Source organism: Rana temporaria, chromosome 6 (genome assembly GCF_905171775.1).
Source record: "Rana temporaria chromosome 6, aRanTem1.1, whole genome shotgun sequence".
Taxonomy (NCBI): Eukaryota; Metazoa; Chordata; class Amphibia; order Anura; family Ranidae; genus Rana; species Rana temporaria.
Window position 1 is genome coordinate 166,767,645 of NC_053494.1, and position 25,147 is coordinate 166,792,791.

Here is a 25,147-nt window from a genome sequence, read left to right on the forward strand (position 1 = left end):
TTTGTAGCAATCCAACGAAAAAAATTAAAGCTGTGAAAGTATAGAATTTGTGTTTTCCTTTTAAACAGACCTTACAGAGAATGTGCAAAGGAGGCACATCATTTGGGCCCACTTTCTTGGGACTGTGGTCACTTAGCTTTGGTTTTTGTTTTAAATTACCATTTTAATGGTTTGGTGCGATTGCTGTATTAATGAAAGTATAACTTTAAATATGTAAATTGTGGTATCCAACATGGTCCAATGGGAATTCCTGGAATTCCCTTGGGACACTATAAAAAGGACTGTAATTCGGTTTTCCCCTGTAGTGGCCAGTTAGTGCTAAAAAGTGCTCCCTCTCTTCCGTTCCCATTGTGACAAATTTGTGTGGTTTGGGTCACCCTGGGATCCTGGGGGGAATGTTTGTGATTCTTTTTTAACGTTTAAGCTGCTCGAATTCTGACAACTGAGCAAAGCCCTCTTTGACGTTTTTAAGTGTGATAAAATTACCTGTTTGTTATTTGAGTTGTAAAACCAATAAAGTGCCGTGGCTATTTCTTGCCAAAATTTTGTGGTTGTAGGGGCTTTTTTTGGTTGTATTTGGGAAATGTTTTTAATGGTCAGGTGTGGCCTGCAGTCCCATTATCAAGGAACAGAAAGGAGGACAGTATAGCAATGTGCACCACATACCACACAACCAAGTCACATATCCCGACTGCCTAACTGTGAACTGTGCCAAGCAACTGGATACCAAATTCCAGTGTGCTTGGCTAGGGGTTTTCCCCACTCACCGCTGTGTAGCTGACAGAGTGGCCTGTGGAGTCCTTGACCTGCTTCCCCCCCCCCCCCCCCACGGCTGGGTTGCTGTACAGCATGGGCTGTGTGCTCCCTCCTTCCAGCAGCAGCAGGGAGATGATGATGCACCCGCTAAGGACACTGGGATATGTAGTCCTGGAGGAGCACTGCACAGGGGAGGCCAATATCCCTGCACACACAGGAGGAGAGAGCAGATTTTTCTGTGTTTTTGAGCTACGAATCTGGGTCTTATGTGCAGGGACCAGCTAGAGCATGAAACTGTTGCCATATTCTGTGTGTAAAGCCTCATACGCACGGTCGGACTTCAAACAAACATTTCCGTGGATTTTTGTTTGAAGGGCGTTGGCCATGAACTTGGTATGCATACACACAGCTGGACTTTTTCAGCAAACTTTCCCAAAATCAGGTGTTTTTTCAGCTCTTTACCGCCACCCTTTGGTCAACCTCTGCCATTGTTGGTTGATTTTAAGATTGGTTCTGAGCATACGTGTTTGTACTTTGGACAAAAGTCCAATAGACTTCTCCGATGAAAACCGAAAAAGTTTGTACGATGGAGAGTACACACGTCTGATTTTTTTTGAAAACCTGCTCATTTTGAAGTTTGTTGTCAAAAAGTCAGACCATGTGACTGGGGCTTAACACTACCCCCGTAGGAGCCCCTGATTACCATGGGTCCTCTGTTTTTTGCCTCAGCCTTGTTAAGAACTTTAGTCCCTTAGATGCACTTAGACTGGCCATACATTATACAGTTTTCTTCTATAGATTTTGTTTAAATTTACCAAAACCATATAATATGAGGTCCCTTGTACTACATAGTTGAAGGTAAATCTAAAGGAAATTGAATAAAAAATGTGTATGGAGTATGGCCAGCTTTAGTTGAGTGTACAAAGCAGGCAATATCACAGAAAATCACTAAAAGTAATACTTCGTACTCAGTAATAGTATGATATCAAGCAAAACAGGCACTGAATCAGTCAGTAAAGGAAAACTTAATATATTGTCACCTGATATGGTTGTTCAGAAGTAAGCATAGAAATGGATTGCCGTAGCAATGTTTCTAACCAGTAAAATGGCCGACCATTCAGCATGGCGAGGTCACATGACCAAACTCCCCCTGATGTGCTTCACCACTCACAGACGTCATCAGGGGCATGGTCACGCAAGTACGGGTCGCCATTTATATACCCAATCGAGGCTGGAAGTAAAATACATTTATTAATGTGCTCCACAACCTGCAAGCAAACTGTGCTTAACCAAAAACACCACAACTGCGTCTCAATGAAGGAGGAAGTGACACATTAGGTATTTTACTTACGGCCCTGATTGGGTATAAAAAGCGACCTGTACTTGTGTGACCACGCCCCTGATGACGTCTGTGAGCGACGAAGCGCGTTAGTTGAAGTTTGGTCATGTGACGTCGCCACACTGGAGGGTCGACCATTTTACTGGTTGAAAACATTGCTACGGCAATGAGGTTTTACCTGCGATTTTTACTGTACTCTGGCTCTTTTCTAATAAATGAGTTTTGACAGTTATACATATACCGCATGTATGGAGAGTCAAAGCATTTCATAAAGCGCATTTGACTACTTTTGATGAAGTGGTCCATCTCTTGCGGCAAGGGTCCATGTAAATCTTCCTTCTTGGATGCGGACCCCTCTATACACCCTTTTGTGTAGACCAGCACAGAATTAACTTTTTATTGGAGACGTTTTACTTTTAACTTATCTGGACTATGATCCGGGCATAAGCACTGCATTTGGTGTTATTATATTATTGTTTTCTATACCAGGAGGACTGCGTCAGCTGCTTTTTCCATACTGTGATTGATATTTGTGTGACTGTATCTAGTGCCGGTGCTTTTACTAGCTAGTAGCTGTAGAGACACAAAGACCCATAAATACCATAAACAAGGGGCGCTCTTCAGCAGGCTGGCATTAAAGTGTGTCACACAATGCTTTATAGAGAGCATCCCCAACTATTTGGGAGTGATACACCAAATAAATGATCACATTATAACAAGAATGGGTTCCCACCAGTGCGATTTTTCATGCAATTTAGCAGTTTAAAAACGCATGACTAGTCTCACCCCATTGCCAGCAAAGAAACCATTCAAATCATTCCGACTCAAATTGCAGGGACTTTGAAAAATGTTCCTGTGCTACTTTTTAGCAATTTTTTTGCGATTTGACTTCTGTTAAATAAAGTCGCAAGCCACAATGAAATGGCACATCAAAATGGCACTGATCTACAGCTTTGAAATTGTACTGAAGTAGTGCGATTTAAAGCCACACTTGTATGAACCAGGGCTAAAGGGAATACTGAATATTTTATTTGTAATGAAATACATTTGAAAGTGACCATTTTTTTGCAAAAATTCTTGTTAATGAGTACTAAAGGTTTTAGAAACAGTGTTGTTTTATGTAATAGAGTATATATGATTTTTACACTGCAATTAAAATTGCTATTTATTGGCCAGAATCATTGTTCCTTTTCCTCACTGTAAGTCTACAAGTCACGTGTGATAGTTTGAAAACATCACAGCAGTTCTTGATCAAAAATAGATTGTAGTAAAACGGTGTAGTCTGGAGTTAGAATTTTTTTGGAAAAGAAGGCGGCTAACACACAATTGTAGTGCAAGACAGATAGAAGGAAAAATACAAATCAATGTATGTAATATAATGATAATAAGGTTACAATAAAAATGCCTCAAGGTGAGCATTAGCATAATAACCAAATGTATGTAGTTAAATTACACCATAGTTTCATTTTATTATACAGTTTAAGAAATGTCAGCACTATTTACCTACTGCTTTCTGGCATTGCAGTTTTTTACCTGGGTTGTCAAGACCATAACCAATGAGCACAGCTGCTGGCCGCGGCCAATGAGCACAGCTTCTACCCCTTTCTGGCTGCGGCCAATCAGTGCATTGCTTCTCTCCTGGACAGCCTATATAACTCCGTGCAGCTCTTAGCCTACTACCCAAGCAATGCTTCTTGTAGTTAACTGCCATGTCCGGTTTATCTATAGTGCGATTTGCTAGTACCCCTTGCCTTTACCCTTTATATTTGACTTCCATGAACCAACTTTTAGCTTTGTATATCATTGATCTGTGTCTGCTGCCTGCCCTGACCTTTGGCCTGTTCCTGAGTATCCCTGTCTGTTGCCTGTCCCAACCTCTGGTGAATTATTCTGGTTATCAATATCTGCCGCTTGCCCTGGCCTCTGGCTATTATCCTTGGCAAATGTGTTTGCTGCCTGGCCTGACTTCTTTTTCAGTGTCCTGGTTATAGACCATTTTGGTGTGATCCACAGTCCTCCAGTCTTACACCATTTGATGACCTCTTGACCCAAACACCTTGCGGTCCATGGTACCTAGGGTATGGTGAACCCAAGAGTTGCAACCTGGGGTCCAAACCTTAGTGGGGGTTCTTTTGAATGCTGGCTGGCCTTAGCCTGCATGCTTTGGGGGATCCCACGTCACCTACTTTTAACTGGGACCATTCTCAAGAACCTTTGCAAGGTAAGAGACACATTCCAATGTCCTAGTTTCCAACACATTTCAGTTCCTGTGTGCTCCGTTGTCCTGGAAAGCTGTTCTTGGTCTACACTTCTCGGGGTCAACCTACGCTTGGTACGCTGTGGCAGTGTAATAAAAGGGTCCACGGCAGTGAGGCTGCCACACCGACAGGGAACCAACTGGTAAATCAGGAAAATCAATATGATTGTCTTATTATTGGCTGTCTGTAGATTTACAGATTGCCGTGGTCCTTGACCAATGCTAACAACTGCCCAACTAAAACGCATATGGGTCCATATGAACTCGCAACAGGGAGGGGGACCAGTCCTTCCTTGAACCAATTTAGCGGTGTGCGAGTTGCGATTTACCCTGAACACCACAAGATTAAAACACACAGGCAGTTCAAGATTTTCACACCATGTATGCAAATTACTTCAGGAAATCTGGGATCAACCAAATCTAGAAAGTCACCTGTTGGCTGTGCAAATAACCTCATAAGCAATATTTTATAGTCAACTGAAAATATATATTTTTTTCCAAAAACGTTTTGTTTTTCTCCTTAGCTCAACTAAAATCAATGTACATTTCCATTAAAGTGTAACACAACAAATGATCCTATCAAAAGTAATAAGTTCAGTTTACATTTAGCCAGGGTCTTTCTCCCAGTTGAACAACTTTTAATCACAATTACCCTGGAACTTTCTGATATTTGGGACCGCTGAGCGCTCACCCCTCTGGCAGGTGAATTGTGCAGCCTGATGCCAGCGGTATACAATGCCACATGTATTATTATCATAAGGAGGCTATTTTTTCAGTTTGGGAAGATGGGAATGGTTATGTGGGGAAAAAAAATGAAAAGAAAAAACCTTATTATAGTAGCTTATGTTTTTCTTCAAAGGTAACCACATCAGTCTCAATGTAGACTCATCAGATTCACAACAGTCCATCTAATGACGAACGCTCAGGATGGATATCGACCATAAAACATCTTATTTACTTAAATCATTTACTAACATTATGGCCCATTTTACAAGTTGGCTGGCCACTTCCTTGGTGTTGATGCCCACCTGCTGGTGTCTGCATCATTGAAGAGATTGCCTGTAACTATCTATCTGGAGGCTGATCACACCTATACACTGATTACCTATTCTTCATAACACTGTCTGGCTGGGAGAGGAGTGTACGCAGCTCTGCTGTTCGCATTTAAATCCCAGGTTATGCCTACGGCCCCCTGGCTGTCAGTAGATGAATGTACTTGATCAGTAGTGCAGTCAACCTTTATATTGACGGGGAAAAGAATGAGATAATAGAAATTACAGTTACCTCGGGAACTGGATGAGCTGGGGAAACTGTACCTGGCCAAACTATACTATAAGCAGTGCTTCTTTGTCTCCGCAAAAAGAAACATCTCCTTTGTTGAATGCTCAACTGCCTGTGTAAGAAGATATGATTGATTGGTGCAGAGAAAACTCTTTGACAGCCAGTCACATAACCTGCAAAGAGAGACGTGAAAAGAAAAATATCAGTTAATATATCCTTTCATTTCTCAGACATTGTCAGATTAACTGTTGAATCTGTGTTTGTCTTTAGCCGGATTTTATGAAGAAAAATAAAAATGTGAACTTTTTAGTTCTTTTGAAACAACATTTGCTATAAATACATTAGAAATACAGGAACAAAAAAGCACAGTAAAACATCCATAAAGTGAAACATGACTGAAAGCATTATGTACACTGCCACTGTGGGGCTCCACTGGAAAATGCGAGTTGCCTGACATGCAATAAGCATGCAGAATTGACAATTAACACTGTACACTAACCTACCTTTCTACGTTTCAATAAAATTCCTGGAGTTCTCCTTTAAAATAATATATAGCAAGAATTGTATTTGTTGTCAGGATCAACACAGGCACCATTGTTTCCACCAGTGTTGCATAAACAGCATTATTTGCTTTAATCTAAGAAGTTAAATTGGTCAGCGAACACACTGACATCCGAGTGTAAATTATTTAGCCCATCATTATGTTTTTTTTTTTAGGAAAATTAGTAACTACAGTAAATTGTGTAACCATAGGACACCCAGGCAAACAGGGATATCATACAAACTGCATGCTTAGAATCAGTGGAGGCTGGTGCTCAATTTTCTTGGGGGCAGCCAGCAGACCCCCCCCCTCCAACAAACCCCCCTTGCACACTCGATTGCTTCTTCCCGCCGTCACTCGCCGCATCGCTCACCCGTCATGCCCCCCACCAGCCCCGCATTTACCCCATCCAGGTCACAACTTCAGTGGCTTCACTCACTGCGTCTCCTCCCAAGTATCTCCTCCTAAACAATCAGGACTTAGGACTCGTGGCCAATCGTGTCTTATTCCTAAGACCAGATTGTCCCTAAAGAAAAACCAGGAAACAGGAAGACATTAGCGAATAATAATTAGCTAATGTCACACAACTGGGTGGACTCTGGGCACAGTGCTTTGCACCCCCAGCCCACCCTTTTTAAAGCCAATTCTAGCCTCAGGCTATAATCAAGCGTTTGAGAAAAAAAAACATTGGAATCAATGCATCCAGCACCATGCATGTAGACTATGGGTCAGGCGCATAGATTAGGGGGGCAGCAGCCCTGTGCCCTACATGAGTGGTCGCCACTGCTTATAATGATCCTGGATTCCATGTAAAACTTCTCAAACACAGAAAGGTAGCCAGAATTTGAATTGGGCACAATGGGCTCATGCCTACAAATGCTAGTATGACTGATGGCCAGATCCCAGTATTAGAGCGGCTCCTGCTACACAGACCTGGACTTTGTTAGTTGGGTTCCAGTCTCTGTTGCAGGAGAGATGGAAGCTGCCCCATTACAAAGGAAGCTTAAAAGCAACACTGTTTGCAGGCTCTCTTTATAAATGCAAGTTATGTATAATAAAATGGAATAACACAGGGAAAAGGTATTTAACACATGAATTTACGATTTGGCATCCGAATCGGTGCGTGCCGACTTTGCGGTGCCGCGCCGATTCCCAAAAGTAGTTCATGTAATACTTTTGGCGACTTTGGGGGGCGATTTGTATAGACATCTGTGCAGGAACCCACACAGTCAAATCGACCCTGAAGTCGGACTGCAATGCTGGGTTCAGCTAAACTCGCACGATTTCTAACCTGCAGCAATGCGAACCTTGGCAAAGGGGCGGTGCAAAAAAGCATGGAAAACCAAGACACCTGCTGAAATCTATTAGTAATTGGAAAGCAATCCTGCCCCTTTCTCAGTGCAAATTAATATCAGCTGGTTGAGTCCCAACTGATGGCCAATAAAAAGGAGTCTCATTACCAAGGTGTCACACAAGAAACATGTCATGATGGGTAAAAGCAAAAAGCTCTCTCAAGATCTTCTCAACCTTATTGCAAAACACACTGAGGGCAGTGGTTACAGAAGGATTTCTAAACTTCTGAATGTTCCAGTGAGCACTGTTGGGGCCATAATCTGGAAGCAGAAAGATCATCATTTCACTGTAAACCGGCCACAGCTAAGTGCTCCTCAGAAGACAGAGAAGTGAAAAGAATAATCAGGAGTAGTTCAAGAGCCAAGGACCACTTTTCAAGAGCTTCAGAAAGATCTGGAAGTAGCAGGTACAATTGTTTCAAAGAAAATAAGTAATTCACTTTAAAATTTGCTGCACATTTAGGCTTGGTTTACACCTATGCAACTTGGATGAGGCTTACAACGAAGTCTACAGGGACTTGGCACTGCACAGTGCAGAAAAAACATGTGCGTTTTCTAGGCATTGCGTTCTGGTTGAGGTACGAATTCAGGCCCATTATCTTCTATGGACACACATCTGATTCACAGATGCATTCCGTTGTGAACAGGCATTCTCTGCCCCTGCTCATTACAGAGTTCGGAAAGTAATTTGTTTATTAAATCCATTAATACACACACAATGATAATATCACTTCTCCAATGAGCAAATACAACACCCTTCTCACTCAGTTCTCAGGAATGCACTTTGCCAATACTCAACCTCCAGCACAAACTGAATCAGCTTATTGGACTGCAAGATTTACTCTGAGTTGACCTTTAGTTTTATTAGACCTTTAACAAAATTAACCAAACATGTCTAATTCATTTGTTATTTTTGCCATAATTTCTTTTGTATGCGTTGAAATTCATTATTTTTTTAAGTCAGACGCATCCTAATGTCCAAAAGATGCAAAAGTCGGCCCGATTTTGATTAGTTACAAAATGTATTGCACACGTCTACACACCATGTTTGGAGGTCAATTGGCACTGCACATCACTGCTGTATGTATTACTTTGTTATCATTGTTATTTACACATTGTATGTCAATCATTTGTAGCTTAGTCTTATTACTCTGAATGATACGAACATTTGTAACGTGACATTGTGAAGATTCCCACACACTTACTTCCTGGAATGTTGTGATGGGTATTTATTATGTCCTGCTGTGTCACACATTTCATAGAGCCTGCCTTCTGAACTACAGAGGTAGTGAGAGGAGGAGTTTCAGGGGGCGGAGTCCTTAGGAATTGAAAGCAAAAGGCAGAGGAGAAGTTGCAAAGCATGCAGGGAATCTGGGAAGTTTTGGAAAGCGATGGCAGAAGACAGGTAGAGTAAGCTTCTATTGAATTGTCAAATATAACTATAGTTTGTAATGTTATTACAATACTGATGTTTTAAAATGAAAGAGTATTTCCCTTAAAGTAGAAATAAAGGCAGAGCCTAACTAACTCTAAACCTACTCCCACCTCTATTCTAAGCCTAATCTATCTAACCCTGTAAAGAAAATATTGCTATATTTAACTATTCTGAGGCCACTCTGGTTTGGTCTAAAGCTGCATACTCTGTGTGCAGGAGAAAACCGACAATGGATGGAAAATGCCTGGGAAGTGACGTCACCCCTATGGGGTTATTTACTATGGGGCTTCCGTTGTCGGTTGTCTCTTCTACACACTGAAGCCTCCGTTGACAGCTCAGCCTGGGACCGGACAGGAGTGGATGCAGAATAGGTAAATATAGCGATCTTTTCTTCACAGGGTTAGCTAGATTAGGCTTAGAATATGGATGGGAGTAGGTTAAGAGTTAGTTAGGTTTTGCCTTTACTTCCACTTTAAGTAATGAAAAAGTTATTGTTTAATCAATAGGTTCACAGCTAAATGTTCAGTTATGGCAGTTGATGTGATCAAATCCACCCACTGCTCCAGCCCACAGCACCTCCGGATCATTGATACATTCACATGGATGATTTTTTTTCCTGGTGGTTTAGAAACAAAATTGTTTCATGCAGCATAACAGAAGAGTGGTTTGGGCATGGTCTATGTATGGGTGGTGTATAAAGCACCTGATTTTCTGTGATTACAGGCTCTGGCATGCAAATCAGGCCCCTGGCCACTATACCTCACAAGCTGATTGCATTATATCACTAGTTTTATAATCAGTTTACTTTTTTGTTTTAACCTTTAGATGTTCTAATCATACACAACAATCACTTTGATGAGGAGGACCATAGCAATGCTATATGTGATTACCACTTTTTATGATGTATGTATCCAGGACAATCAAATACAATTTATTTTTCACGGATATTAGTAAAGTGATTCGTTATGGGCTACTGCACTTCGCATATCATCACAATTCTTTATACTGCATAACAGATTATTATTATTATTATTATTATTATATACGATTTATATAGCACCAACAGTTTACGCAGTGCTTTACAATGTATAGGGAGAGACAACACAATTACATCGTAGAGCTTACATTCTAAAGGGAGGGTGTGGTGGTACAAAAGGGAATAGCTGCAGAGAATTTGATGGTTTTGAAATCTATGATCAATTATTAATTTGAAAATTGCAAATTTTTAATTCAATAACAATAATTTGCAAAACAAAAGAAGAGATTGGATTAGATGCAATCTAATGGATTACAGACAGGACAAATATTATTTTTCTGATAGAAACAGTTGTTAATTGATTGAATTGGCCATTTTGTGTTTTCTAAAAGCTATGATTCCTTCATCAAAACAATTGTTTTATGAATATTAATACATGTATGGCCCACAAAACAATAGTCAAATCTGTTGTCAATGTTATTAATAGAAAAGATATTTAAAGCGTTTGTTAACCCAAAGTAAAAAACGGATTCTGTTCCCTTAAAGCATGTTATACAGCACAGGGCTTGTGCTGTGTAATTGAGCCCCCTGCAACACCTAAATTAGCTTATCCTGCCTGGCTATACCCTTCCCTCTGTAAACTGACCACAGTGTATCACAGCTGCTGAGCCCTGACACCGTGGTCAGTTTATGTGCCTCCGTCATCTGCAGCCTGCTCTCCTGTGTCCTCTCCCCCCTCCCCGCCTGTCTGCTCGTGTCAGCGTCTGCCCCCACCGCTCCTGCTGCTTTCATATTTAATATTAAAAGCTCCCAACCCCTCTGTAATATAACAATAAGTTCCTCTGTGTCTGTGTAATATAATAAATATGCTTATCTGTACTGATAACACAGCGTCTCCCTGCAATCATGCGACTCCGTGGCTCTCTCTCCTCCCTGGCTGATGTCAATGGCAGCACTCAGCCCCGCCCACTGGAACTGTCAGCTGTGCAGAGGAGAGGAGGCACCTGAGCGCAGGAAGACACTGTGTTATTGGTACAGATAATATTTATTACCGTATATACTCGAGTATAAGCCAAGTTTTTCAGCACATTTTTTTGTGCTGAAAATGCCCCCCTCGGCATATACTCAAGTCACCTTTTTGCGCCTGATCTCCCAGAATTTGGGGACCCGGTACGAGCCAGCCGTAGGTCCCCTGGACCCCAAACTTGGCACACATGTAGCCCCAAAGTTTGTTGTCTGTAGGATGGGAAGCACTGATTTTTCAAAGAAGCCGGGCACCCCTCCCATAGACTCCCATGATATACGTCAGTCTAGTCATAGGCAAAGTGAGGCATGGACACAGTGAGGAATGGACACAGTGAGGCATGGACACAGTGGGGCAAAGTGAGGCACAGTGAGGCATGCAGATGGACACCCTAGGCTTATACTTGAGTCAGTAAGTTTTCCCATTTTTTTTGGTGGTAAAATTTGGTGCCTCTGCTTATATTTGGGTCGGCTTATACTCGAGTATATACGGTATATAGCACAGGCACAGGGCAATTTATTGTTATAAGACAGAGAGCATGGGAGTTTTTTTTTTTTGAGGATTGGTTTAACAATCAATCACTTTAAAGGATAAGTTCACATTTTGAAGGGAAAAAAAAATTGCAATTTTTTTTGCCGTAAAAAAGTGTGCATTTTATTTTTTCTATGGAGCCTACAGAGCATTGCACCCATGATGATCAGATTTGGGTGAACTGTCTGGCTCCAGCAGACTCTCAGGATACCTGTCAACCTTCAATACAGGCAGGTAGTTACCTGACAGCAGGAAGATCAGTGAACCACAGAGACTCGCCAACGCCCTCACAGTTCATTGAAAGCAATGGCTGACGGTACTTGTAGTCTAGTCATTCACAGGAAAAACTGTAAATGAATGGCATGGCCGCGTGAGCATAGGGAGAAGATCTTCTGCCCACTGTCATGGGTGGGGGTGAGGGGAGAGAAGATAAAGATGCTGGAAAGCGTTACATGTGCCATCCTAAAAATGGGTGGAACATGTAATACAGTTAGGTCCATATAATGCAGGCATGTCCAAAGTCCGGCCCGCGTTCCGGTTTTGAACGGCCTGCCGGGTTATTTAGACACATATCTTTTGTAGCCCCAGACAATCTCCCAGAGCCGGGGGCCACAAAAGATGTATATGCCTTGGAACGGGACAGGGAGGAGGCGTGACGAGCGCCGCCGCCGTACACACACAGGAGAATTTGCCGTTTACGGCCGGCCTCTGTAATAGGAAGTCCCGCGCTGCCATTGGACAACTGTTCTATCCATCAAAAGAGGCGGGACTTCCTATTAAAGAGGCCACAGTATAAACAGAAGATTCTCCTGTAATTAATCTTTGGCGCTCATGAGTGCAATACTGGCAATGGTGCTGCATTCCTGGCAATGGGGCTGCATTCCTGGCAAATGGTGAGTGCATTCCTGGCAATGGTGGGTGCATTCCTGGCAATGGCGGGTGCATTCCTGGCAATGGCTGCTGCATTCCTGGCAATGGTGAGTCTACATTCATGGCAATGGTGGGTCTGCAGATGGGCACTGACCCTTATTTTGCTTCACAGTTCTTTATTAAATGTTTTATTTTTTTTCCTGAAACTTCGCTCTTAAAGCGAAGGCGTGTGTTATACGCCAATAAATATGGTATATCCAAATAATACGTCGGAGCTCATCTCTTTTTTTTTTTATCAAGCAAGAGCTCATCTCTTTACTCACACACAGCCACAAAGGCAAGAGAATTCTTGTTGGGCAGTGTATTAGTGCTCAGACAAACACACTTAGAACAAATTTTAATGGTTCAAAGAATGTCAGGCAAAATGGTCGGCTATCAAGCATGTTCACTTCATCAAATCTGGCCTTTTTTAAAAAAAAGTTTGGACACTTCTGATATACAGTATCTTACAAAAATGTGTACAAATATAAAAAGTGCAGCGCTGGTAGTAATAAACAAGTGTATAATAAATTACTATAAGTAAACAAGTGAAAAAAGTGTAAAAGGAGGAAAACTAAGGCAGAGTCCCAATCACATAGAAGTCCATATGGGTCTATGCAGTGCTCCAAATCCAGGTAGGTAAAAATGAGTTGGAAATGCAGAGTCAGTCTCACCAAGCTCAGGGAACGATCGGTCTCCCCGGTACCCAAGTTATATCTGGCTAATAATCTAATGTTTACTCTGTGATATAAAATAGAAATTCTCCCATTGCAGTAAGTTGATTCAAATTTTAATAAATGAATAAATTGCACTTACAGGAATGATAAAATATGTCAGTGAAGGTAGGTTAGCAATGACAGTTTACATGTATAGTACCTCCTAATTGCCAGTCAGGCAGCATGAACCTGATTCTCCATTATATAGGACTGTCCACATTAAAAAAAAAAAAAATTGCCTGTGTAAAAAACATGCTTTTAACATATTGGAAGCTATATGAAATATATATTTACATGTAGACCTTAAAAAAAAAAAGAGCTTCAATTGTGCTAAGGTGAAACCATTACATTTGTCCCTTGGCAATTTCAATCTAAGCTTGCAGTACTTAACATAAAAAAGTCATGCAGATAAACGTTAGCAGGTAGCATTATGGTAATCTTTTCATAAGACTGAAGTGTTCTTGAAAAATCTTGCAGTGTATTATGCAGGCGCACACGCACAGTTCACTTATGAAGCAAAGAAAGTCTAGAATGTATTTATTTTTTTATCTGCACAAATGTGTTTCTTAGGGGTTAAAACAAAACTGTATGTGATATATATATATATATATATATATATATATATATATATATATATATATATATATATATATATATTCTGGCAGTGTCAATCCTGCACATTAAAACAAGGTTGGACTTTCGTACACAGTTTAATTCAAGGATTTATTATAAATAAAGATGACCTGCCATTGTGGAGGGGCACAACTTAACCCCCTAATTTCAGAAAATCTCCAGAATTTTTTTTTTTACATTCTTTGGCATCTCCATGAGGCTCGGTTCACACTGATGCGACATGGGGTCTCACAAGTTGGATCTCAAGTCGGATGACATGTGAAATTCAATGTTTCCCTATGAGAGTCATCTTAACTAAAACTACACAAGTCTGTCCGACTTTAGAAAAGGTTCCTGCACTATATTGGTCCGACTTTGATATGACTTCAATGCCACAGAGTGTAAAAAGTCACAAAGTCATATTCCAAAGTTGCACTGAAAGTTGCACGACTTTGGAGTCAGGCTAGTCAGAGAACCAAGCCTGACTGAATTCTAATTGCAGTTTGCAAGGTTTTTACTTTCTTAATGTGGATTGAAAATGTCTGAACCAGAAAAAAAAAAAAAAAGCAAGCTTCCATAATGCAATGGAACCCATGTTTGTAGTGCTCTATACAAGTTGTATTGTCAGTCAGAATGATGTAATGAAGGTGGTTGGCACAGACTCAAAAATGTCTAGGGTCAGGTATTGGACTGAGCTACCCTCCCTCCATCACAAAGGACTCCCACTGAAAACCGCATCAGCTACTGGAACTCCGGTGAAAACCGCATCAGCTACTGGAACTCCGGTGAAAACCAGATCAACTACTGGAACCCAAGAGAAAACCAGATCAACTACTGGAACCCCAGTGAAAACCAGATCAACTACTGGAACCCCAGAGAAAACCAGATCAACTACTGGAACCCCAGTGAAAACCAGATCAACTACTGGAACCCCAGAGAAAACCAGATCAACTACTGGAACTCCAGTGAAAACCCAGATCAGCTACTGCAGCCCTCAAAAATTGCACTCTTTGCTCGCGATTTGCGAGTGAAATTTCATTCAGGGCGAGTGAGGTGCGGGGTGGACCAGGCTGATCTTTTCATGGTTGAAGCGATCAGCCAGAGGAGACACAGTGGCAGGACCAGACTGCCCTGGTGCGGCTTTGAGCTGAGGAGGCTGCAGCGCTCCCCTCCCTCCCTCTCTCCTCCTGTTATGTTTAACGCGCACACAGCAGGGATGTCCCGCTGTGTGTCATGGAGCCGTCTGTGTTCAGCTCGCAGTGTAACAAGGTCCCGCCCCCCTTGACCAGCGTGTGCGATAGTATCAGTGTTCCGCACTAGCCATGGACCTTGTTACACTGCGCGCCGGCGGGTGGGGTTGCGCTGAGGAAGGCTGCTAAAAGGGAAAATCAGCTGGCTAGCTGACACCAATGTAGTGAAGGGGGAGGACCTCTCCCCTCTGCAGGAGAACCCATGACACAGGAGCATCCCTGGAGGCATGGTAGTAATGATGGAAGGAATCGACTGAGAAAGTAAATGACATAATAATGCAGCTGATCTCAACCTCTGCCTCTTACTGACCCCCCTCACCACCACAGATCTTATCACTATCCCCAATGCCATCCTCCCCCACCACCACCTCTGCCTCTTACTGCCAACCCCACCACCGATCCCGCCACTGATACCACCACCCCCACCGATGTCACCACCCACCGCCACCGATCCCACCCACCACCCCCGCCACCGATCCCACAACCACCGCCACCGATCCCATCCCCCCACCACTGCTGCCACTCACCCCATCCAACCCACCACCACTGATCCCATCCCCCCACCACTGCTGCCACTCACCCCATCCAACCCACCACCACTGATCCCATCCCCCCACCACTGCTGCCACTCACCCCATCCAACCCATCACCACTGATCCCATCCCCCCACCACTGCTGCCACTCACCCCATCCAACCCACCACCACTGTTCCCATCCCCCCACCACTGCTGCCACTCACCCCATCCAACCCACCACCACTGATCCCATCCCCCCACCACTGCTGCCACTCACCCCATCCAACCCATCACCACTGATCCCATCCCCCCACCACTGCTGCCACTCACCCCATCCAACCCACCACCACTGATCCCATCCCCCCACCACTGCTGCCACTCACCCCATGCAACCCACCACCACTGATCCCATCCCCCACTACTGCTGCCACTCACCCCATCCAACCCACCACCACTGATCCCATCCCCCCCACCACTGCTGCCACTCACCCCATCCAACACACCACCACTGATCCCATCCCCCCACCACTGCTGCCACTCACCCCATCCAACCCACCACCACTGATCCCATCCCCCCACCACTGCTGCCACTCACCCCATGCAACCCACCACCACTGATCCCATCCCCCACCACTGCTGCCACTCACCCCATCCAACCCACCACCACTGATCCCATCCCCCCCGACACTGCTGCCACTCACCCCATCCAACCCACCACCACTGATCCCATCCCCCCACCACTGCTGCCACTCACCCCATCCAACCCACCACCACACTGATCCCATCCCCCCACCACTGCTGCCACTCACCCCATCCAACCCACCACCACTGATCCCATCCCCCCACCACTGCTGCCACTCACCCCATCCAACCCACCACCACTGATCCCATCCCCCCACCACTGCTGCCACTCACCCCATCCAACCCACCACCACTGATCCCATCCCCCCACCACTGCTGCCACTCACCCCATGCAACCCACCACCACTGATCCCATCCCCCACCACTGCTGCCACTCACCCCATCCAACCCACCACCACTGATCCCATCCCCCCCACCACTGCTGCCACTCACCCTATCACTACTGATCCCATCCCATTCCCCCATCACTGTTACCACCGCTCACTGTCACTCATCCCTGCCCCATGCTTCAGGGGGCCCCATGTCTCACCCCTGTACACCTGGATAGGAGGGGCAGCGGGCGGCATATAGAGGAACCAAAAGCCGTGACTGCAGGAGGAAAATGAAGGGTATTGGTTCCTCTATATGCCGCCCGCTGCCCCTCCTATACGGGTGTACAGGGGTGAGACATGGGCCCCCTGAAGCATGGGGCTGGGATGAGTGACAGTGAGCAGTGGTAGCAGTGATGGGTGAATGGGATCGGGGTTGGGAAAATGGAGGGGATTGGTTCCTCTGGATGCTGCCCCCGGCCCTCTTCCTATCCAGGTGTACAGGGGTGACACATGGGCCCTCTGAAGCATGGGGCTGGGTCGCTCCAGGGGGCAGGGGGCCCTTCATGGTTTCTTGCATTGGGGCCCTGAAGGTTCTAGTTACATATCTGAGCTGCGTTCACAAGCACAGAGAGGCTGCGGGCACAGTGAGGCTGCATTGACGGGCACAGTGAGGCTGCATTGACGGGCACAGTGAGGCTGCATTGATGGGCACAGTGAGGCTGCATTTGATGGGTACTGATATGCTTTATGTTAATATTGTTAAAATTGTTATTTATTTTTGGAACTTAATTCTGCTGAAAACATTTAACAGTGTAATTTCATGAGATAATTTACAAGGGCGTGTTTAGGGGCGGACTTAGGGGTGGGTCAGGGGAGAGGTTGGGTGGGGCAACTGGTGGCGAGTAACTCTAAGGTCTGGCTAGTGGCTCAGGACTTGAAATTTTGAGCCCTGAGCTACTGGAACCCCAGTGAAAACCAGATCAACTACTGGAACCCCAGAGAAAACCAGATCAACTACTGGAACTCCAGTGAAAAACAAGATCAGCTACTGGAACCCCAGTGAAAACAATATCAGCTACTGGAACCCCAGTGAAAACAAGATCAGCTACTGGAGCCCCAGTAAAAACAAGATCAGCTACTGGAAACCCAGTGTAAACCTAACCAGCTACTGAAACCCTGATCGTCCACTGGAAACCCAGTGAAAACATAATCAGCTACTGGAACCCCAGTGAAATCCTGAGCCATGCATTGCTTGGTGCTCAAGTACAATCAGATGGAGAGGTGGTAGATGAGGGAATGCAAAACAATTAATAAAATTACTTCCAAGAAGAAAATGAGGGACGCAGGTAATGTCAATTTAAAGTAGTTGTAAAAGTAATTTTTTTAAAATTATAAACATGTTATATTTTCCTGCTCTGTTACTTGGTATTGCACAGAGCGGCTCCAACCCACCACTTCTGCTGTCCCCCACCAGCGCTGTCCACAACTCCTCTTCTGAGTGCCTCCAACGCAAGCCCTAGCAATGGTGGCACTCAAGCCGGGTTGTGTGCATCTCTAAACACACACATCGTGGCTCGGCCCGACCCCTCCTCACAGGATGTGATTGACAGCAGTCAGAGCCAATGGCTGCTGCTACTGTCTCGGTGCCTGTGATAGAGGAAGAGAAGACAAATGCTACTGCAGACGAGCACAGTGCTGGGTAGAAAGAAGTACCAGGTAAGTATTCAAGGAGGGCAGGGGGATGGTCTTTAATGGTCGTGCTAAATAGCATTAGTCTACCTGTAATTTAGGCTCACTGAATTATAAATCTACATGCTCGTAGTGTCTCTGTGCACGTTCACAAGCAATCCTTTCTATTTTTTGTCTTTTTACACTCACTGTGGTTATGTATACACCAGTGGATTTTTTCTGATAACTAATGGAAATATCTTTACACACTGGTGTCTTTTTACCAACTAAAGCTATGGGCATGCATGTGGTGACAGTCATTGCCACCTGGAGCAAGTAAGGGTTTTAATGTCTATGTGGACCAACTGTGCTTCCTGTATCACCAATCACATTCAAACTTCCAAGGCAGGTCTCCTTACAATTGCATCACAATCAGACGTTTTTGTGTTAACAGATGATCTCACTGACAAAAAGGCAATGAGATGAACAAATGCCCCCCCATGGCTACGTGTATAAATCCGGTCATACAGAAATAGAATTTTGTCTGTTTCTTGCTAAATCGGCCAAAATTTGTTACATGGGTGGGCAGGCTGGCATCATCTGGCTTCACTTTCATCTGAAAATTAAAAGCAACGGGCTGAAAATTGTCAGTGGAGCAATGACAAGCCAACGAGCTGCGAGTGAGTGAGTGAGTAACTTGTATAGCGCAACAAATGCAAACTTAATCGCCTTAAGGCGCTTGACATCCAGTCGTACCGGTCGTTCAGAAGAGGTGGGTCTTTCGTTTTTTCCTAAAGGCCTGATGGTTTTCCTCCAAGCGGTCAATCTTATGGAATTCTGAAGGCTGCAGGTGCCGGCTGTCTAAATACAATAGCCGGCAAGAATGATTTGCTGATGTGCACTGTTAAGCGTGGATTGAACAATCTGTTTTTGTTCAACCTACAGGCTGAATGAAAGAAATGTATGCATGTATGGTTGGCTTAAATAACGTATGGTGCAGGTAGGCTTCCATTAGGCATCTCAAGGTTTAAAGTGGTTGTAGAGGCACCTTCATGCATTCTGAAGGTGAACAACCTTCTGTGTGCTCCCAATACTTACCTGAGCCCCCTGTCAATCCAGCGATGTCCACGAGAGCCTTGGCTCTCCGATGACTCGCATTCCTGATTGGCTTTTGGCACCAGTGGGAGCCGGGCTGCTCTGTGCAATTTTTTTTTACAGAGCAGGTAGGTATGATATCTTTGTTATTTTAATGTAAAAAAAAAAAAGGGTTTAGTAACACTTTGATAATCAATTTTGACTTTCATACCAGATATCTTTATATCTGGTATGTGAAATCAGAGATAATCTTTTGAGTACACATGGTAAAGTTGATTCCAGGACCTCTTTAATTGGTCAAGGATGGAAGGGTGCTGTAGCATCACACAGCAGCAGGGGGGTGTAATACTTTTCATGATAACTCTGGCTTTAATATTACAGCATCTTTATTCTAGCCAAGGACTAAATATTTATAGAATAGAAATAATGTTTCCAGCAATAGAAGTAGAGCCATGTTATTACACAATCCCATGTTGTGTATATGACAGACATGAATATGGTGAATAGGAAGCCCCATGAATAAGTCTTTTCTTCCAGGGACACATTTCCATGACATCACACACAAGAATGTTTTTATGTCAAGCATTTTCACTGTCCATATAATGTATTTTATTTACACGACTGTCAGTTTCATAAGCTCTCAGACATCCCTTCATCTTTTTTATGCTCTTTGAAGGTCCCTTCTAGGCCAACTCTTCTAAGCCTTTTCTTACTAGATAAGATCATCTTAGAATGCATAATTAGTTTGCCTATTTACTAAAGCCAAAGCAAAGAACACACCAACATGTGTATGGGTATAAAAAGACTCACTGATCTCATGTATACTTCCTATATTCTGATCAAGCTACTTGACCTCTACAAGCCAAATACAAATAAAGAAATTGATGAGTTGCCCTATGTTCCAACATGTGGTAAACTGCACATCATGCTACTGGGAGGAAGGATTCTGGAGTCTCAATTGAGACCCATATTTTACAGCACTATGCTGCATGTATATAGTCCAACATATGTATAAGTGACAACATTTTTTGAGTATAGCCTCAGATTGGTTATTTAATTAATCATATAATGTACCATCATCTAGAATTTAATGGAACGAGGGGGTACCGGAGCATAGGATGGTGACGGCTGCTAGTACCGTGAACCAAAATAACTATCACCTGGAAAAAAGTTAGTATGGACTTTCTCGGTACTGATGACACAGATAGATACAGTAAAAAAATTAATTTATTGTACATAAAAAATCTAGTTTAACCACGTAAGCCCCAGACCAAAATGCAGCTAAACGCCCAGGCCAGGTTTTGCGATTCGTCACTGTGTCGCTTTAACAGACAATTGCGCGGTCGTGCGACGTGGCTCCCAAACAAAATTGACGTCCTTTTTTTCCCACAAATAGAGCTTTCTTTTGGTGATATTTGATCACCTCTGCGTTTTTTTTTTTTGCGCTATAAACAAATATAGAGTGACAGTTTTGAAAAAAAGGCAATATTTTTTACTTTTTTCTATAATAAATATCCCCCAAAAATATATAAAAAAAATGTTTTTCCTCAGTTTAGGCCGATACGTATTCTTCTACATATTTTTGGTAAAAAAAAAATCGCAATAAGCGTTTATCGGTTGGTTTGCGCAAAATTTATAGCGTTTACAAAATGGGGGATAGTTTTATTGCATTTTTATAATTTTTTTTTTTTTTACTACTAATGGCGGCGATCAGCGATTTTTTTCCGTGACTGCGACATTATGGCGGACTCTTCAGACAATTTTGACATATTTTTGGGACCAATGCATTTAAATTGCATTGTTTATTGTGAAAATGACAGTTACAGTTTGGGAGTTAACCACAGGGGGCGCCGAAGGAGTTATGTTTCACCTAGTATGTGTTTACAACTGTAGGGGGGTGTGGCTGTAGGTCTGATGTCATCGATTGTGTCTCCCTATAAAAGGGATGACACGATCGAAGCAGCCGCCACAGTGAAGCACGGGGAAGCCGCGTTTACATACGGCTCTCCCCGTCTTCAGCTCCGGGGAGCGATCGCGAGGGGGTGGCTAGAAACGAATAGCCGCCCCCTCACCCTGGATCGCTCCCACGGAAGAACCGACCGCTGCATGTACCGGGGGGGGGGTCCCGATCAGACCCCCGACCCGCGGAAAGGCAGGGACGTACATGTACGCCCATCTGCCTGTACGTGCCATTCTGCGGACGTATATGTACATGCGGCGGTCGTTAAGTGGTTAAAAACAATTATGACAATCAACCTCACACTAGTTACAGCAATGGAACATAAACGGAAATCCATAAAGGTATCTATGGTTGTGAGGTGAAGTCAAAGGGGAGACCTCTACCGGTTTTCGCGGGTAACTGCTTCTTCAGGAGGTAATCACCAGAGGGTCAAGGACCGACATGGATCGCGCCGGATAAAATCCCTCAACGGCGGACAGGGGGGAAAAAATTTGTTTCTCAAGGCTGGTAACAGCACTTGATTAGGGCTGCTGGGATGTGAGCGCTGCAGCAAGCATAAGAATAGATCAGTTGTGACAAAGCAGCAGAGGATAATCAGCTGGGGGTCATCAACACAGTAAAGTCCCACAACACTGCATGACAATTTTGCAGTGATGGGAGCCAATAACAAGCAGAGACCACACCCAATGCTCAGATCCCAGGATTATTTCCCGTGGAGAGTCAGAGAGCAAATTTTTTCTCCCCTGTCCGCCGTTGAGGGAGTTTATCCGGCGCGATCCATGTCGGTCCTTGACCCTCTGGTGATTACCTCCTGAAGAAGCGGTTACCCGCGAAACCGGTAGAGGTCTCCCCTTTGACTTCACCTCACAACCATAGATACCTTACGGATTTCCGTTTATGTTCCACTGCTGTAACTAGTATGAGGTTGATTGTCATAATTGTTTTTAAACTGTAGATTTTTTATGTACAATAATTTTTTTTACTGTATCTGTGTCATCAGTACCGAGAAAGTCCATACTAACTTTTTTCCGGGTGATAGTTATTTTGGTTAGCAGCCGTCACCATCCTATCCTCCGGTACCCACTCTTTCCATATGTATAAGTGACACTAAACTGGTTTAAAACAAGGAAGATTCTATTAAAGAACTGAATACATTCTTGACTACAAAAAATCCCTTCTATTGCTCTCTGCCTACTCCAAATTATTTTTTGCTTCTGTGAGCTGACTTTCTGTTAGAAGATGGCTACATGTGTTCTCTATGATCCAACTATATGTAAGAATGTAGCCATCCTCCTTTTTTCATTCCCAAAATGGACTAGGAACCATGGGATCTGTAGTTCACATTGAGCAGTACACATGACTGCAAATAATGTGCAAAGGAGAGATTCAGGAGCTCTAAGAAGACGTTACAAGGAAGCAGAAAAACACAGTAAGAAGTGATTTATTGAAAAACAGAATAGTGGATATGTATAGATCATTTTTGGAAAAGATCTTGTTTAGTGCTACAATTGTAACATTATTCACTGTGGATTTCCGTGACCAACTCAATTTTGTGTAATCATGAATTACTCACAAATTGGATGAAGAACCTCAATGTTCAAAATAATTAATCTTTTACGAGGAATGGATTCCTTTTTATGTCTTTATGGAGAAATAAAATGATTCTTTAAATCCACGAGGCTTTGGTGCCAGACTCTCACTTCTTCAATGTTTACAGTACTACTGCTATAGTTTTTGTTTATGCTCCCCTAATCTATTATTATGTGCCTCTGTAACAGGCAACAGGCCATCAATTGGTTGATTATTACATCAAGCTAAATGGTTTGAGATTATAGGTACAGTATATACGGGGCAGGGGTAGTGAACATGCTAAATGCAGTTTTTCAGATTTCTGTTTCGCTTGACCATAAACCAAGCCTTTTGGGCATCTTAGATGATTTCCAATTGCAGGCTCTTACTAGAGAAGCAGTAGCTAGAAAACTTTTTCAAGCCAGGAGAGTTATGTTATATTGCGGCAATGGAAATCCCCTGATCCCCTTCCCATAAGAATGGGTACAACGTATGGTTAAAAACTCTCAGGTTGGAGAGTTACATCTACCAGCATAGGGGATGCCCCTGTAAATATGACATTTTTGGGGGCGAATAGTTAGATACCCCAGGCCTGAGCCCACTTGACCTTGTCAGGCTCCTAGTTGCTTTATAAATGTTATATACTGTATCAATTGTGTGGTTTTCAAAATCTATGCTTGGTTTGGTTGTGCCCAGTTTAGCCTCATACACATGATCGGACTTCCATCTGACTTTTCCGTGGACTTTTGTCCGAAGGGGCGTTGGCCGCGAACTTGGTATGCATACACACGGCAGAACTTTTTCAGCCAACATTCACCAAATCACGTGGTTTTTCAGCTCTTTACCGCCACCCTTTGGGCAACTTATGCTATTGTCTGATGTTTAGCATAGGTTCGGAGCAATGCGAGTTTGTACTTTGGACTTTAGTCCGATGGACTTGTGTACACATGATCGGATGATCCTCGCATGGACATTTGTTGTCGGAAAGTTTGAGAGCATGCACAGCAAATATTTGTCTATTGAAAAACCGAAAACAATTGTCCGATGGAGCATACAGACGGTCGAATTGTCCGATAAAACACATCCGTTGGACCGTTGTTGTTGAAAAGTCAGATCGTGTGTATGGGCCTTTTGTATCACTGACTGAATCAAACATCGTACACAACACAGATGGTAACTGTACGATTGGGAGAATATTCTAGAATTGCTGTATGTAAACTCTTTCTTCTCAATAAAACCTTTCTTGATTTAAAAAAACAAAAAAACTTTTTGGGATTTTAACTAGAGTGTCTTTTCGCTTATGATATGCATTTGTTTGTAAAGCAATTTGGGCATCTATCTTACAGAGTAAATTTTTTCCACTTGCATTTATTACTCCATTTGCTTGGCATCTGTATAAATGCAGCACATTCTATTAGGTGCTTAACTTATTTTTTCCCCTATACCATGTAAGCCAAGGCAAGTAAAAGTGATCTAAAATGTAATTTTGTCTTCTGTGTTTCTGAAAGCATGCTATGTTTGACTGGCCTCTGAGTCTTACCATACGTTCTCTAACCTTGGAATTCATTTTCTGGAAATAAAAGTGATCAACATTCATTTAGATGATGAACAGCCAAGTATGTAGTTGTATAATGACCTACTTAGAAAGAATAAAGCAAGTGCGGGCTTTCTATCTGGCAAATTAGGCATTTGTCCCTTATTGTCCCTTGGGGCCTCCTGTCCATACCAGACAGTAGTCAATTATCAATCAAATGTCTGCATTCCATGCTAGGAAACAACTGTCATACCGACAAGACTCTGAGAAGCACATTAGACATGTTTTAGACAGTTAATAGATTCTCATAATACACAAGAATACAAAGTATATTCGTAAACTCAAATGGCCCATATTAATATCACGAAAACAGAAAGGGGCAAGAATCTGCAGTAAATTATGTCTTTGCCAGGAATAAAAGAGGGGACAACAAACCAGAGTTTCACTTTAGTGTTCCAAATTATAAGTATAATAGCAAATACGTCTGTTTGCGCACATCCCTTTCATCAGTGAAGAGAAGGCAGGACAGAACCGTGTAAGTTACAATATACAAAAGCGGTCTTGCATTTAGTGGGCAAAACCCAAAGAATTTAGTGATAAGCCTCGGGCTGATTGGACACAACCAGACAAGTGCCCTTCATTACGAAACAAAAGCAAATTCATTCTATTGACAGACGCTGATTACATCAAAGAGATTTTTGCAGGTGACCCATACCTGTTTCATCTATGCGTTTAGAGTCAGCGATGTCTCTAAGCAATTGTAATCATCATCTAACATGCAAGGCCCTTCCAGATCGGTTAAAGGATAGTGTCACAAGTCCCCCACTACAAGCTCCTGGGGAACAACGGTGCATTGATATTGTCAAGCATGTAG

General features: G+C 43.1%; 1 protein-coding gene across 2 annotated transcripts in view; it reads right to left on the bottom strand.

Moving 5' to 3' along the window:
* Positions 1–25,147, bottom strand: part of METAP1D (methionyl aminopeptidase type 1D, mitochondrial) — a 245,406-nt gene that overhangs the window by 141,750 nt on the left and 78,509 nt on the right. For both annotated transcript variants that reach the window (XM_040357752.1, XM_040357751.1), the window contains exon 2: positions 5,637–5,806. In XM_040357752.1, coding sequence (XP_040213686.1) covers positions 5,637–5,806 — 170 coding nt within the window. The remainder of the gene's footprint in view (positions 1–5,636; positions 5,807–25,147) is intronic.